Source organism: Gopherus flavomarginatus, chromosome 3 (genome assembly GCF_025201925.1).
Source record: "Gopherus flavomarginatus isolate rGopFla2 chromosome 3, rGopFla2.mat.asm, whole genome shotgun sequence".
NCBI classification, from domain to species: domain Eukaryota; kingdom Metazoa; phylum Chordata; order Testudines; family Testudinidae; genus Gopherus; species Gopherus flavomarginatus.
In genome coordinates, this window is record NC_066619.1 from 98,772,152 (window position 1) to 98,785,819 (window position 13,668).

Here is a 13,668-nt window from a genome sequence, read left to right on the forward strand (position 1 = left end):
CAATTTTGAACAGGATCCTGAAGTAAATAGGACGCCAGCAAAGCAGTCTGAGGTTGGAGGTGAAGTAGTTGCACTTCTTTGTACATGTGAGATGGTGGCAGTGGCACTTTGCACATACTGAAGTCTGGAAAACAAGGATTCTACTAATGGTGGAGTTGATTGCAGAGTAAAGTTAGTGCCAAGGTTAAGAGCAAAAGAGGCAAACAGAAGGTTTGAGTAGAAAAACTGATGGAAGAGATTACAAAATGGAAGAGAAGCACTTTTGACTTTCATATATCTAGCGGAAGGAAGATGAGACAAAACCACAAGTATATCTGGTTGGGGTAAGCAAGAATGATGGATAGTGAGAGGTCTTTAATGACATTAAAAGATGTTTACAGTACAGCATCAGCAGTGCAAATGTGTTTGTTAGGGTAGAGATAAGAGGATTAAAAAGGAAAACAGAAATGACTGATCAAAGAGCAGATGGACATTTTGAGTAATGCAACTAAAGTCTGAACTCATTGCAGAGGTAATGCCACTACCAGAAGAGAGAAAGAGCAATTTGATAGGCAAGATTGGAACAATGTAAGAAAGTGACCAAGAGGGACACCTGCATAGTGGTGCCTGCAAGTTGTAGTGGTGTTCCGAGAGGAAGACATTGTCTATATTTAGAGCTGTACAGAGATCCAAGGGAGTGAGGACAGAAGTAGCCAACAGCATGGAAGTGGAAAAAAAAGGAGGACAAAAGTGGCTATCATCAGTATAAGGCTGTATTCGTTCAATGGAGGAAAATTATTTCTGTGTTAGAGGCTACATGGATACCCAGATTCAAAATGGACAAAGGCATTGTTATAGGAAAGTGATTAGAAAGTTAAGGACAAGTTAGAGTTGGCAGGAAAGTCATCCCTTAGATACAGAGACAAATGGCACTACAGCAAATCCTGTTACACCAAGTGAATACTGTGGTGGTAGTTACTGGGAGTAAAAGGAAAAAGAATGGAAAGTGCAGATGCCTATGCTCAGCTGTCCACATTGCTGGACCATGGCCACTGCAGGCTAGGATGGCACTAGCCAGCTATTGCTGTGTAGTGCAGACTGCAGTCTTACTTTCATCATGAATTTGGAAAAAAAAATGAAATGCCTCAAAATAGATATGAACACAAGACTCACCTCAGGCATTTGTCAGATTTGGATAAAAAACAGATGCAAACATGAAGGACTCGTGAAGTTACCTTTTTCACTACAAAATAGTGAGTGGTTTCAGTGCAGAATAGCCCTGAACCTTCAGTAACTCAGGCTCACCCACCATACACCCACCATGTTCTATGTCAACAACAACAGTTACAAAAGGAAAATTCCACTGACACTCTCCCATCCTAGCCCTGCTGTGTTCTCCTATTTGTTTTTTTGAGTGCCAGTTTTTAGGCACAATGCCAAATTACACAATACATATTTTTATCTCATGGTGAAATGTAGCAAATAGAAAAACTGTTTAATTATACTAATAACAAGCAGAAGCAACAGAAATGTGCAGATCCCAAAGATCTGGAGCTCTCCTGCAGATTTCCTTGGTTGCAAGTTTCCATTTAAATTTAATAGAATGCAGATTCTCATATGAGTAAGCAGCTGATCCAAACTCTCTAACTAAACCTGTTAGACTTGCAAACATTTGGACGATTTTGTAAAATGTATTATTATTTTTACTTGCCTGAACCCTTCCTAGTTTCACCTTGGACTGGAACCAGTGTCACCTGATAACTAGGTGAAAAGCTATTTTCCTAAGGGGAGGTAACAGCAATCTTGAGAGAGAGGTCACTCTTGTGAAATTACCAGTCCAGCAACAATGAGAAATGGTCAAACCTCAAAAGCAGAGCTGTAACTAGCTATTTTTGTGCCCTCTCCCTCCATATAATTTCATAGTAGTTACTTTGTTTAAAAAAAAAAGGGAAAAGTGTCATATCTGAAGCACCTAGGGCTGGGCTCTGCCCATGTGTGATCCACCAACCTCAGCGGTCTGGCTGCTCTGCCCAGGGGCAGCCTCTGCTCTCGGGTGCCCTCGCTATGAAGGCAGGGAGGGGCAGCCTGGCCTCTGCCTCGCCAGACTGAGGCTGGTGCTGTCCCAGGGAGACCCTGCCCAGGAAATCAGGCTGGAGACCCAGGGCACTCTCCATCCATCACCCATACCAAAGTCCCAGGGCTGGGGCTTGTCAGCCTGCAACGGGTGACTTAGCCGCTGGAAAAGGGGCCTGGATATGTGGGGAGCACCTTGTCGCCAGCGACACAGAACCAGGCCCCCCACTCCAGACTGGGACAGCTTGACCCTGGAGCCTCAGGCCACCCCGCTTAGGATCCTGCTTGGATGGGCCTGAACCCCCCAGACCCTGGGGGAGAAGCTGGAGGGCTCCTGGCCCCTGTGCCCCCAACTCTGCACGGCCCCCTCTCTACACAGCAGGAATAGGAGCTCCGGCCGCTGCTATTTTCACTTTCCAGGGCAACCCAGCAGGAGGGGCCCCAGCCCCGGCTGGCAGGACCGGTGCTAGGGTTTTGAGTGCCCTAGGCAGACGGCAATTTCGCCACCCCGTGCGCTGGTCCCGCGGCTCCGGTGGAGCTGCCGCAGTGGTGTCTGCGGGAGGTCCACCGGAGCCATGCGAGCAGCGACCGTCAGCAGGCATGACTGAGGCAGCTCCAAGGGAGCTGCCTGCCGCCCCCTCCGGACACCCTGGACTGCCGGTTGCCACAGCGGCGCCCTGACCCAGGGGACACCCTGGGCTGCCGGCTGCCGCGGCGGCGCCCTGAACCAGGGGACACCCAGGGCTGCGGGCTGCTGCGGCAGCGCACTGACCCGGGAGATACCCTGGGCTGCCGGCTGCCACGGCGGCGTGCTGACCCGGGAGACACCCTGGGCTGCCGGCTGCTGCGGAGGTGCCCTGACCCGGGGGACACCCTGGGCTGCCGGCTGCTGCGGAGGCGCCCTGACCCGGGGGACACCCTGGGCTGCCGGCTGCTGCGGAGGGGCCCGGCCCTGGGGGACACCCTGGGCTGCCGGCTGCTGCGGCAGCGCACTGACCCGGGAGATACCCTGGGCTGCGGGCTGCCGCGGCGGCGTGCTGACCCGGGGGACACCCTGGACTGACGGCTGCTGCCGAGGTGCCCTGACCCGGGGGACACCCTGGGCTGCTGGTTACCACTGGCAGCTCAGACTCCCTCTCAGTCCCAGCAGCAGCGGCTGCTCAACCACTGAAAAAAAAATTGGGGGGCGCTTTTTGGTGCCCTCAAATCTCGGCGCCCTAGGCAACCGCCTAGTCTGCCTAAATAGTTGCACCGGCCCTGCCGGCTGGACAAATCCCACACCTGCCCCCGACTTGGGCAGATGCAGATGGCAGCGCTCAGCTGCTGAGTTGGGAGTGGAAATTGGGCCCTTTCCCACTGCCAGGCTGTGGTCTGGGCCAGCGCCAGGGGCAGCAGGCAGGAACCAAAAGCCACATCGTTTCAGAGGCACCCCAGGAGGAGCGCTCCAGGCAGAGGGGTCCCTTACATCAGGTGACAAGGGGATGCAGGCAGGGGCCATACCTGCAGGAGAAGCCGTCCTTGTGGCACTCACCCATGGTGCTAGCCAGGCAGGGCAGGGTTCAGGCAGGAAACCTGTCCGCAGATAGGGGTCTGCAGCGGCAGCTCCGCTTTTCCACCCCATGGCACTTGCTGGTCGCCTGGAGCTCAGGAGTCTCCCGCAACGGGGCAAAGAGCAGCAGCACTGGGAGGGGAGTGGGGAAGGAGCCTGAAGCGGCCTCGGGTACAGACAGCGGGGGGGCCCAGCCCAGCCGAGTGCTTGAGGCTGCAACGCCCATCGCCTATTCCCTGTTAATTAAAACTTAATTTGTCTTCTTCTGCGCCCCTTAGATTTGTACGCCCAAGGCAAGTGCCTCACTCTCCTTGCCCGTGTTACGGCACTGCTCAAAAGGTTTAGAATTTGAGCTAAATCCTGCTCTCTGTTGAGCTAGGGCACTAGAGGGAGGGGGAAATAGTGCATACAAACCCTCACCCTAATCCCTTCTTGTGGAAACCCAAGGATCACCCATGCAGTGCACTCCCTCAGGGGCATAGTCTTAGAGGGCATATTCATCCCCCAAAGCAGGCAAGTGCATATGCTGCAGTCATCATCAAGTGCTACTCAATAATATGGCAGCTCATAGAGCTCCTGCTCAAAGGAAGGGTGTGTTTCATCCACTCCTTGCCTTTGAATCCTATTCTGATCAACCAATGTTCATTAGTAGATAGAAAGGTGAGTGCTCCTGCTCTCTATCTCATCATGGACAAGGTTAACTCTTAAGAATCAGTGTAGATCGGGGTAGTCAACAGGCAGGCCGCATGCCAACTCCAGACCACTAGTTGCTTCTGAATGGACCCCGAAATCTTTTTATTTACTTATTTTTTTGTATTACTTTTTCTGGAGTCTGGACCTTGACTATACCTTGACCAAGAAATTTGGACCTTGACAAAAAATAATTGACTACACCTGGTGTAGATGCATAATCAGAGACAGGGCCGCCAAGAGGATTCAGGGGGCCTGGGGCAAAGCAATTTTTTGGGCCTCTTTCATAAAAAAAGTTGCAATACTATAGAATATTATATTCTCGTGGGGGCCCCTGCAGGGCCCGGGGGCCTGGGGCAAATTGCCCCCCTTGCTGCCACCTCTGGGAGGCCCTGATTAGAGATGGGCCCTAACCAAAACCAAAGCTCCAAAGAGCCTCAAACTTCAGAGAGCGTGGAGAATCCAAACCTGGATACTGCATTAAGATTTAATAGATGGGCCATATGTCTATAAGAATTGTGAATGTTTGATTTGATTACATCTGGCAATAAATGGTGCTTTCCTTAAAGCCCTGTGTCCTGGAGGCATGCAATTAGGAGAGATTCTTAGCTTTCATTTCTTTTTTTTTTTAAGTACATTTCTAGCCTTTATGACTGCAGAATAAAGGTTTAAAATGTGATGCAAGTGCACCCTACAGGCTCAATAAATAAATAAACAAATAAATAAATAAACCCAACCAGTGGACAAAGAACCCAACATTTAAACAAAAAAATCTCATGATTTTTTGTGGGGGAGGGGGAGACTTGACTCTTGATTTTTAAATGCTTAGCATTAGCACTACTGCTGTAATAGGACAAGTCACGTTGCAAGTATTTGCAATTGAATATTTGCACTTGTCTAATCAGGGAACAGAAATATTACCATTTGACTAATCTGACTGATCCTGGCTATTCTGAAATCGTATGGAAAATGTTACAATGTCTTTATATAAGCCATAGGCCTTCATCTAGAAAACTGCATGCAGTACTGGTTACCTCATGTCAAAAAGGAAATTGCAGAATTAGCAGGAGTTCAGAGAAGAGCGACGAGCATGACTAGGGGCATGAAAAGTTCCTCATATGAAGAGATTGAAAAGATAGAATATTTACCTAAGAAAGGAGATGAATGAAAAGTGGGACATGATGCAAGTATGTAAAACAATGAATGGTAGAGAGAAAGACGATTAGGAGCCTCTGTCCTCCCTGTTTCATAACACCAGAACTAGGGGTAATTCAATGCAATTGGAAAGAAAGCAAATTGGAAACCGATAAAGCAAAATATTTTTTTCCATAGACTTGAGGTTAGATTGTGAAACTCATTGCCACAGTATGTCTATGAGGCTAAGAACTTAGCAAGAGTCAAAGCGGGATAGGTCATTTATATGGATAGAAAGAATCTCCTGAGTTACAATAGTTGATACTAACAAAAATAAAACCTAACGGTTCAAGTAAACCAATCTCTAAGTATTAGAATGAGACCTTTAAAGGGGCGAAGGATCAGTATTTTCCTCACCTGTCACCGGGGGCATTTCTTGCACCATTCTCTGAAGCATCTGGTAGTGGACACGGTTAGAGGCAGGATATAGGACTAAATGGAATAAGGTTGGAGCCAGTAGCTCATTCCCTACCTTAAATTTTGAATGTCAAATATTGAAAAACTAATTAAAGTGTTTGAGCCCAAACTCTGGAGGAAAAAGTTTTTAAAAAGTCATAATAAAATTAGCTGAATAAAATTAAAATATTAAGGAAACTGCAATTTTCCTGTGATAGCCTATGAGTATAGACATACTAAATTCATTTGATAATTTCTTATATTGTGAATTATTCATTCAACGCAACTAATATTTGAATGCTTTTTTATTTTTTTTTACCTTGGTAATATATAATTTAGCTAACTTGTATGGAATATATGGTTGTTCTTCTTTTGCCATGCATCCATCCAGCTCATGCAGTCTGTGGTTGTCATGAGAGCAAATTCCAGGAGCATTTGGAGGATCTACTGTATATTAAAAAAATTCTTTAACAAGTTGAAATGCAGGACAAAAGTGTACAAATACCTAAACTCTAGCTATAGACAAGTTATGTTTTACAATTTTCATCCCAGACAAAGTACAATGTTTTAAACTTGATATTTTTGTTTATGGTAAATAAAGGAAGTTATCACCCAGGGGCTAATTTTTAGAAGTATGACTTTGAATTGCAGGCTCTGGTACATGCAGCTAGTCAGATGTAAAACAAACTGACATGCCATTACTCAGATTGTTCCTGGAATCCATTTAATGGACCCAAAAATGTAGTTGGAAATCATGCAGGTAAAAGTGCCCTCATGTGCTGGGAAGCTGGATTTTAGCCTAACTGAAAATATGTGCCTTTAAAGTATGTTCCAGAACTACCTTTCATGGGTGTTTTGTTTGTTTAAGGATTTATTTTGTTTCATCTCAATGCATTATGGAAGCGAAAATTTAATTTTCTTGCCTTTTTCTTCCTTCCTTTATTAAAAATGAATAATCACTACATTTATGCATGAAATCTTTTTGATTGGTGTTAATTACAGGCCACTTGCTTTACAATAGCATGAATGTTATTTTACTAACATATTTGTTTTGTTCCTGACATTGCAATTCATAACATTTTGAAGGCCAAAAGCGACCAATAAGATCATCTAGTCTGACATCCTGAATAACACATAATACAGCTTCATCCAGATAGGTAGTTCATGAAATGTGCTTGAAAGGAAAAAAGAAAAATTGCATGAGGAAGGTAACCATGTTCAGCTGTAGTTGTGTAGCGTAATATTTGTTCTGTGTGACAATGTAACAGTATCTGTGTCAAAATACCTTTTTCCACTGCTGTTTTGTTTCCTTTCCACCCAATCAGGCACTTCAAAAATGCCAACTTGTTCCCGTTGATTCTAAATTTGTTCAGCCAAGATTCTCCTTGCCCAATTTCAACTGTTAACAAAATTCAAGCACTAAAATCAGCTGAAAACCCAACACAGTAACTTATTTGCATAGTAGTATAATTTAATGTCCAACATGTTCTTAAACAGAAGGATCCTGCAGTTTTAGGCATGCACTACTTCGGTTGAAACCAATGGGAGTTTTGCAAGAGTAAGGAAGGCAGTAAGGGGAGCTAGGTTAATGGGAGTTCTGCACATGGCACAAGAGCATAATTTTCAACTGAGATCTAAATTCTTCAATCTGAATCCAAGAGTATATTTTGCTGAAACTGTGGGGGTTCCCTCACAGCTTTGGTCCCCCATGGTCCATCTTGACCCCTGTCATTTTTGGCTAATGTTGTCAACATGCCCAGAGGCTTCTAAACCAATTTTTGAAACTGCAAATGCATTTTAATCTGTTTTTCTATTACAATCTCTTTTGCTTTTATTTATTTTTTTATTTAACAAACCATGTGGAAGCAAAGGTATCGAGTGAAATTCTGGCTCTACTGAAGTGGCTGGCAAAGCTCCCATTTACTTCAGTGAGGCCAGGGTGTCATCCAATACATTCAAAAGGAGGGGGGGAAATCTTGTTGCTACCCCAGATGTGTTTGATTTGTTTTTTGTCCGCAGGCACTGCCTTGTGCAGAGTGTTTTCTTCACATGAATCCAAAACAAAATCAGAGCTGAGCCCCACACCCAAATCTTTGGGTATGCTACTAAATTTGGATCAATATCAAAACTGCATAGTTGGCTTATATGTCTGTAATGGGTCAAACCAAGTCCCATGTACACTAAAAAACTATGGTCTTTGCGAAATTTTGGATCTAGAACCAACTCTGCAGTTCAGTCCCATTTCTATATTAGAAACTCTCCCATCCCTTGTATGTGAGGCAAATACCAACAACTTAACAGTTCTAAAATATCTGAGACCAGATCCTCAGCAGGTGTTTATTAGTATAGCTTCATTGACATCCCCAGAACTGACCTGACTTACAGCTGAAGATCTAGCCCATAAACAATTACATTGGTTTTTATCTGAGCTATTAAAATGGAGTGCTATTTAACGAGCTACTTAGTTATATATTGGAGCCTTCACACTTCTATTCATACATCACCATGTGTCTTGTTTTCTGATAGCCAGGTTCTGGTGACAGATTTTTAAGGGATGAAAGGATTTTTTAGGGTAAAGATCACACTTAGTTCAAATGGTTATTCTCCTAAACCATATTCTATTCTGACTTAGGGAACACCTGTGATTGAATAATAACCTGGATGTAATTATGTGATTGAGAGATGCATGCAGAACTGTGTGGAGGGTGAAAAATCACATTTCATGAAGGATATCAAAATTTAAGCCTCATTTTGAATCAAGAAAACCCAACTATATTGAAATTTTCCGCAAAGGAAAACCTCACAAAGTTTTTTGGAATGATCAAAACATTTTGATTTTGACTTTTTACAATTATAATAGAAATTGAAATATATCAAAGCAAAAATTAATTCCAAAGCTAAATATCAAAACATTTTGTTCCAAAATGATTGAAATAGAACATTTTGATGTTGTTTTTCTCCTAATACAATTTTGGCAAAATTGACACCATTTTGTGAAGTGTTTAGAGTTTGACAGAATTGCATTTGCCAAGTGAAAATGGTTCTATCAAAGTTTTTCTGATCAACTACAGAAGTATGGATGTAAGAGAGGGCAGAATCTGGCACTAAAATCACAAAGGGATACATTTTGCCTTCACTTCTACCATGATGGAAATTCCCCTGATGTAGGATTTAATGACTGACTAATAAGCCCACTATAGTGTACTTTATACCTGGTAACATGTGGTATGTCACAGCAACCAACTGGTCAGCTAGAAATCTCTGTAAAATTTCTTTCTTGTATATTTTAAGCAGGGAATATGTAATAGTGTATAGTCTGTGCGGAAATATTTTTCTGAAGTTCTCTATATCATAACTACATGTCTACTCATAAGAAAGAAATTACTACAATGAATATGTAGGTTGATGGGACTTTGAAAATATACAGATGAATAATGCTTATGTAATATTTTTCTACATTGTTTTGATTCAAAATACATTGCTTGCACTCTTCCATTCTGTTACGTGTTATTATATGTAATCTCCTCTATGCTTGCTTGACATGGTATTTATTCTGAAGTGTATAAGAAAAGCCCAGTACACATTTAGAAATAATCATGGCTTTACTATTTGATCATCATGATCATAAGAGACCTTTTTTCTCCATTTCCAAAACATCTCTTTCTGACACAGTTATGGAAACAAACTCAACCATCAGAGGAAGGTGGTAATAAATCTGCCTCCTCAAAGACAAAGTATGAAATCTTCCTAAGTAGCAGCTGTGGTTTGAGCATTGGCCTATTAAACCCAGGGTTGTGAGTTCAATCTTTGAGGGGGCCACCCAGGGATCTGGGGCAAAATCAGTTCTTGGTCCTGCTAGTGAAGGCAGGGGGCCATACTTGATGACCTTTCAGGGTCCCTTCCAGCTCTATGAGATAGGTATAGCTCCATATTTTTCTTTTCTCAAACTCAGAACAAAAAATGACAAAACAAAATGGTTTTCACTTATAACGTAAAATTGCACAGCAGCCATTGCCCTACAACGCAGTCTGGGATCTCCTCTCATCTGACTCTCATTCTCTCTCTTTCTTCATTCTTCCTGACCTCTGTGCTGCTTTTCATGCTGTCAACCATGACATCCTTCCCAACAGCTGGGGACCATTTGTTGGAGTACCAGAGAACTGGCCTTCTCTTTTTCTGCAGCAAGCAGCAGAGAGAAAGGCTGGTCTAGTGGATAGGGTGCTAACCCTGAATGACCTGGATTCATTTCCCTACTTCTCCCATAGACTTCCTGCATGACCTCAGACTGGTGCTGTACAGACAGAGTTTCAAAGGTTTTTAGGCACGCAAAAATGCAGCTGGACATCTAGTGGGGTTTACAAAGCACCTAACCTTCTAGGCACTTTTGAACATCCCTCTAGGTGCCTAAATACTTTTGAAAATCTGGCCCTTAGTCTCTCTGTGACTCAGTGCCCCTACTGTACAATGGGGATTACAGCACTGCTTTACCTTACGGGGGGCTGTGAGGAGAAATAGGTTAGACATTGTGAGGCATTCAGATTCTATGGTGATGGGTACCACTTCTCTTCTCTTGATTTTGGATCCTTCTTTTCATCTATCCCCCTTCTCATCTCGTCTCCCTCTTTTGAATGTAGTCTTGGCTATATTTCTTCTATGCTGATAATACTACTGTGGCCTCTCTTCAACACCCCTGTGCAGAGAGATTCCTGTTTTACAGATCTAGGAACTGGAGTTCCTGGAATGCTTTCAGGCTCATCTAACAACTTCCAGATCCCTAATTTAATTCAATTTAATTTAATTACCAGTCCTTTCTAATCTTAATCACTCTGCCTCTGTTTATAAACAAAATACTGACTCCTTGCCCCAGGGGGACAAGCTGGGAGCAGCTGCTCTCCTCTGCAAAACTCATTACATTCCACACTCAGGGCTTGTCTACACTAGCAATTTACAGCGCTGCTACTTTCTTGCTCAGGGGTGTGAAAAAACACCCCCCTGAGCACAGCAAGCTTCAGTGCTGTAAAGCACCAGTGTAGGCAGTGCACCAGCACTGGTAACTATGCTCCCAGCGGTGGTAGCTACACCCATCGTGGAGGTGGTTTTTTGAGAGTGCTGGGAGAGAGCTCTGCCACGACCACACAAGCCACGTTAAAGCACTTTAGCATTGCCAGTGTAGACTAGCCCTCAGACTGCTCATTGCCTTTGCCAGATGTCTGCACCAAAAGCCACTCAAGCTGGGAGCCAGCCCCATCCTCCTAGTGGAGGAAACTGACCATGGGCAGGAGCCATAGCTGGAGAACCTTGGCTCCTGGAGGAGGGGCCTAGCTGTGCTGCGCTGCAGTTAAGAGCTCCGCCTGGAGATGGGGCATGCATGGCAAGCAGACCTCCGATACGAAACTTGGTGGGGGAGGAGAGGTGCCCTCTCGCCCTCTCTAAATGGTGCCTCCACTCTCAGGTGAGTGCCTAACCGCTAGGCTATGGAATATTCTGAAGTGGGGCTCTCTCAGTCTCTTCAGTTGAAGCTGTTGTACATTGGATTATTAATTAAAGAGTCACATCAGACTATTTCACATCCCAAGTAAATGCCCTGACTACTAGGCTAAAAGCCATGCCAAGCATGCCTACTGGATCAAACCCTGCACATGAGTTAGGCAGCCAAAGGCAGCCAAACCCTGGTTTGTGATTCACTCTGGGACTTAGGTGGGAGAAAGGCATCCAGGCACCTAGAATAAGGCAACAATGTGCTTGCTCAGAGGCAGGAACATAGGCTCTTTTGGGACCTTTACTGCAAAAACATAGGCACTGAGTGAGTTTAGGCCCCTAGAAGCACCACTGTTTCATCGGGAGTTTTGTGAATTTCAATAGACTCTAAAGTTGGGATTTAGGCACCTAAACACAAATTTAGGTGCCTAAGAGTGGAGTTTAGAACCTAAGTACTTTTGTGAATCTAGGCCTGACTTGCCCAGAGTCACACAGGAAACCTTTGGTGGAGAAGGCTCTTGAATCACAGAATTGTAGGGGAACTTGGGAGGTCATCTAGTCTAGTCCCCTGCACTCATGGCAGGACTACGTATTATCTAGACCATCCCTGACAGGTGTTTGTATAATCTGCTCTTAAAAACCTCCAATGATGGAGATTTCACAACTTCCCCAGGCAATTTATTCCAGTGCTGAACCACTCTGACAACCTAAATCTCCCTTGCTGCAATTTAAGCCCATTGCTTCTTGTCCTAACCTCAGAGGCAAACAATTTGCCTTCCTCCTCCTTGTAACAACTTTTTATGTACTTGAAAACTGTTCAAGGTCTCCCTAGGTCTCCGTGTCTTAGGCTAGCACCCTAACTACTGGACCATCTTTCCTCTTGCTTTGCTGCCTCAGGAGTGAAAGTAGCTCACAAAATGCACTAAAATAGACACAATATTTTGCAATTCAATCCTTTCCAGTGTTAAATCTTGTCCAAATCAAAGTTCTTCCTCTTTTCAGGATACAAACAGGCAACACAATCAAGGTTCTTCCATTTGTAGTAGAGCTATCATGTTCTTCCCCTACAGTGAAACCAGATTTTTCCTCCACTACTAGCCACTCCTTTACATCCATGGCAGTTGGGTCCTGTACTTTAATAATAAGCACCAACTGCATCAATTCTCCTGTTATTTATTCCTCTGATGGTCTAGTTACATTTCTTGCAGACCTGGTAACAAAATCGGGTGAGAGTTTTGCTATACCTGGATAACTGAAGCCAAGCTTCTGAGGGTTCCCTAGGAGTCAGATAGGTTATTATACTCTGTCACAGAAGGTAAGAGTACAGAAAACGTATTTGGCCTGGTTCTCCTCTTACATTTACTTTGTGTTTTTGTATTGCCATTGGTTTCAATAGAGTTATTACTGATGTGCACACCTTTGTATGTGAGAATCAGTTACAACTATCTCTTAGATGTTGAATCATGGCATGGGACTTTTCATTGGAATTCATGTACAAATCTGCATAAACATGGATGGCAGAAAATAAATCTTACTGATTCTGGTAGCACTGGTACAGAGAAGCTACCCTGTTGTCATTCTGCCTTCTTTTGTGTGCACAATAATGTAAAAATCCAAAGCTAGTTAGTAGTTTCTAAAACACTGGCTTACCCTGTCCAGTTTCTTCATCAATCATAATACTTTTAATAGCACATGAAGGATGGACTTGCATTTCATCCACGTAGGCAGTAACACTGCCTGGTAGAGGAACAGATGAGGTAATGGTTGCTTGTGATTTAGGTTCCACATCACTCCTCAGTGAATCTTCAGTTACTTGAGAGCCTGAAGGGATAACTGTTTGCACCCAAACCTCTGAAACGATAAGATTAAAGAACAACTTGTAAAGTAACAGAAGAAAATGCTTCAGGAAGATATTTCGGTCAAGGCTTAATGTCATGGGAAACTTTTATAAAGAAACATGAAAACAGACTAAGAACCCACCCAGAACAGAGTTCTGGTTTGCTGAAAGTTTTATAAAAGTTCCCAAACATTATGGTGAACCTCAACCAAGTTTTGAGAGAACCTAGACCAAATTTTAAGTAGATTTTAAGTAGATTTGGGCTGAATTCAGATGTCAAGTGGCCTATGGTTTTGTGTGAAAGTCATATGGGACTCAGCAGCTTTGCATGCGTTTGCATGCAGAACTTGGTAGTTTCAGCTGGGTTTTGATTTGACTTTTCAGGTTTATTTGAATCTGAACAAAAAGCTAAATTCAAAGAAACCTGAACAAACATTCACAATAACCCCACAAACAAAAACTGCTGAGTTTC

The 13,668-nt window shown here is 43.7% G+C and overlaps 1 protein-coding gene across 1 annotated transcript in view; it reads right to left on the reverse strand.

Annotated features, from left to right (window-relative positions):
* Positions 1-13,668, reverse strand: part of LOC127047307 (uncharacterized) — a 28,854-nt gene that overhangs the window by 2,895 nt on the left and 12,291 nt on the right. Inside the window, exons 3-5 of the mRNA XM_050945431.1 lie at positions 13,010-13,210; positions 7,167-7,280; positions 6,201-6,328 (exon numbers count right to left, since the gene is read on the reverse strand). Of these exons, the coding sequence (XP_050801388.1) occupies positions 6,201-6,328; positions 7,167-7,280; positions 13,010-13,210 (443 nt within the window). The remainder of the gene's footprint in view (positions 1-6,200; positions 6,329-7,166; positions 7,281-13,009; positions 13,211-13,668) is intronic.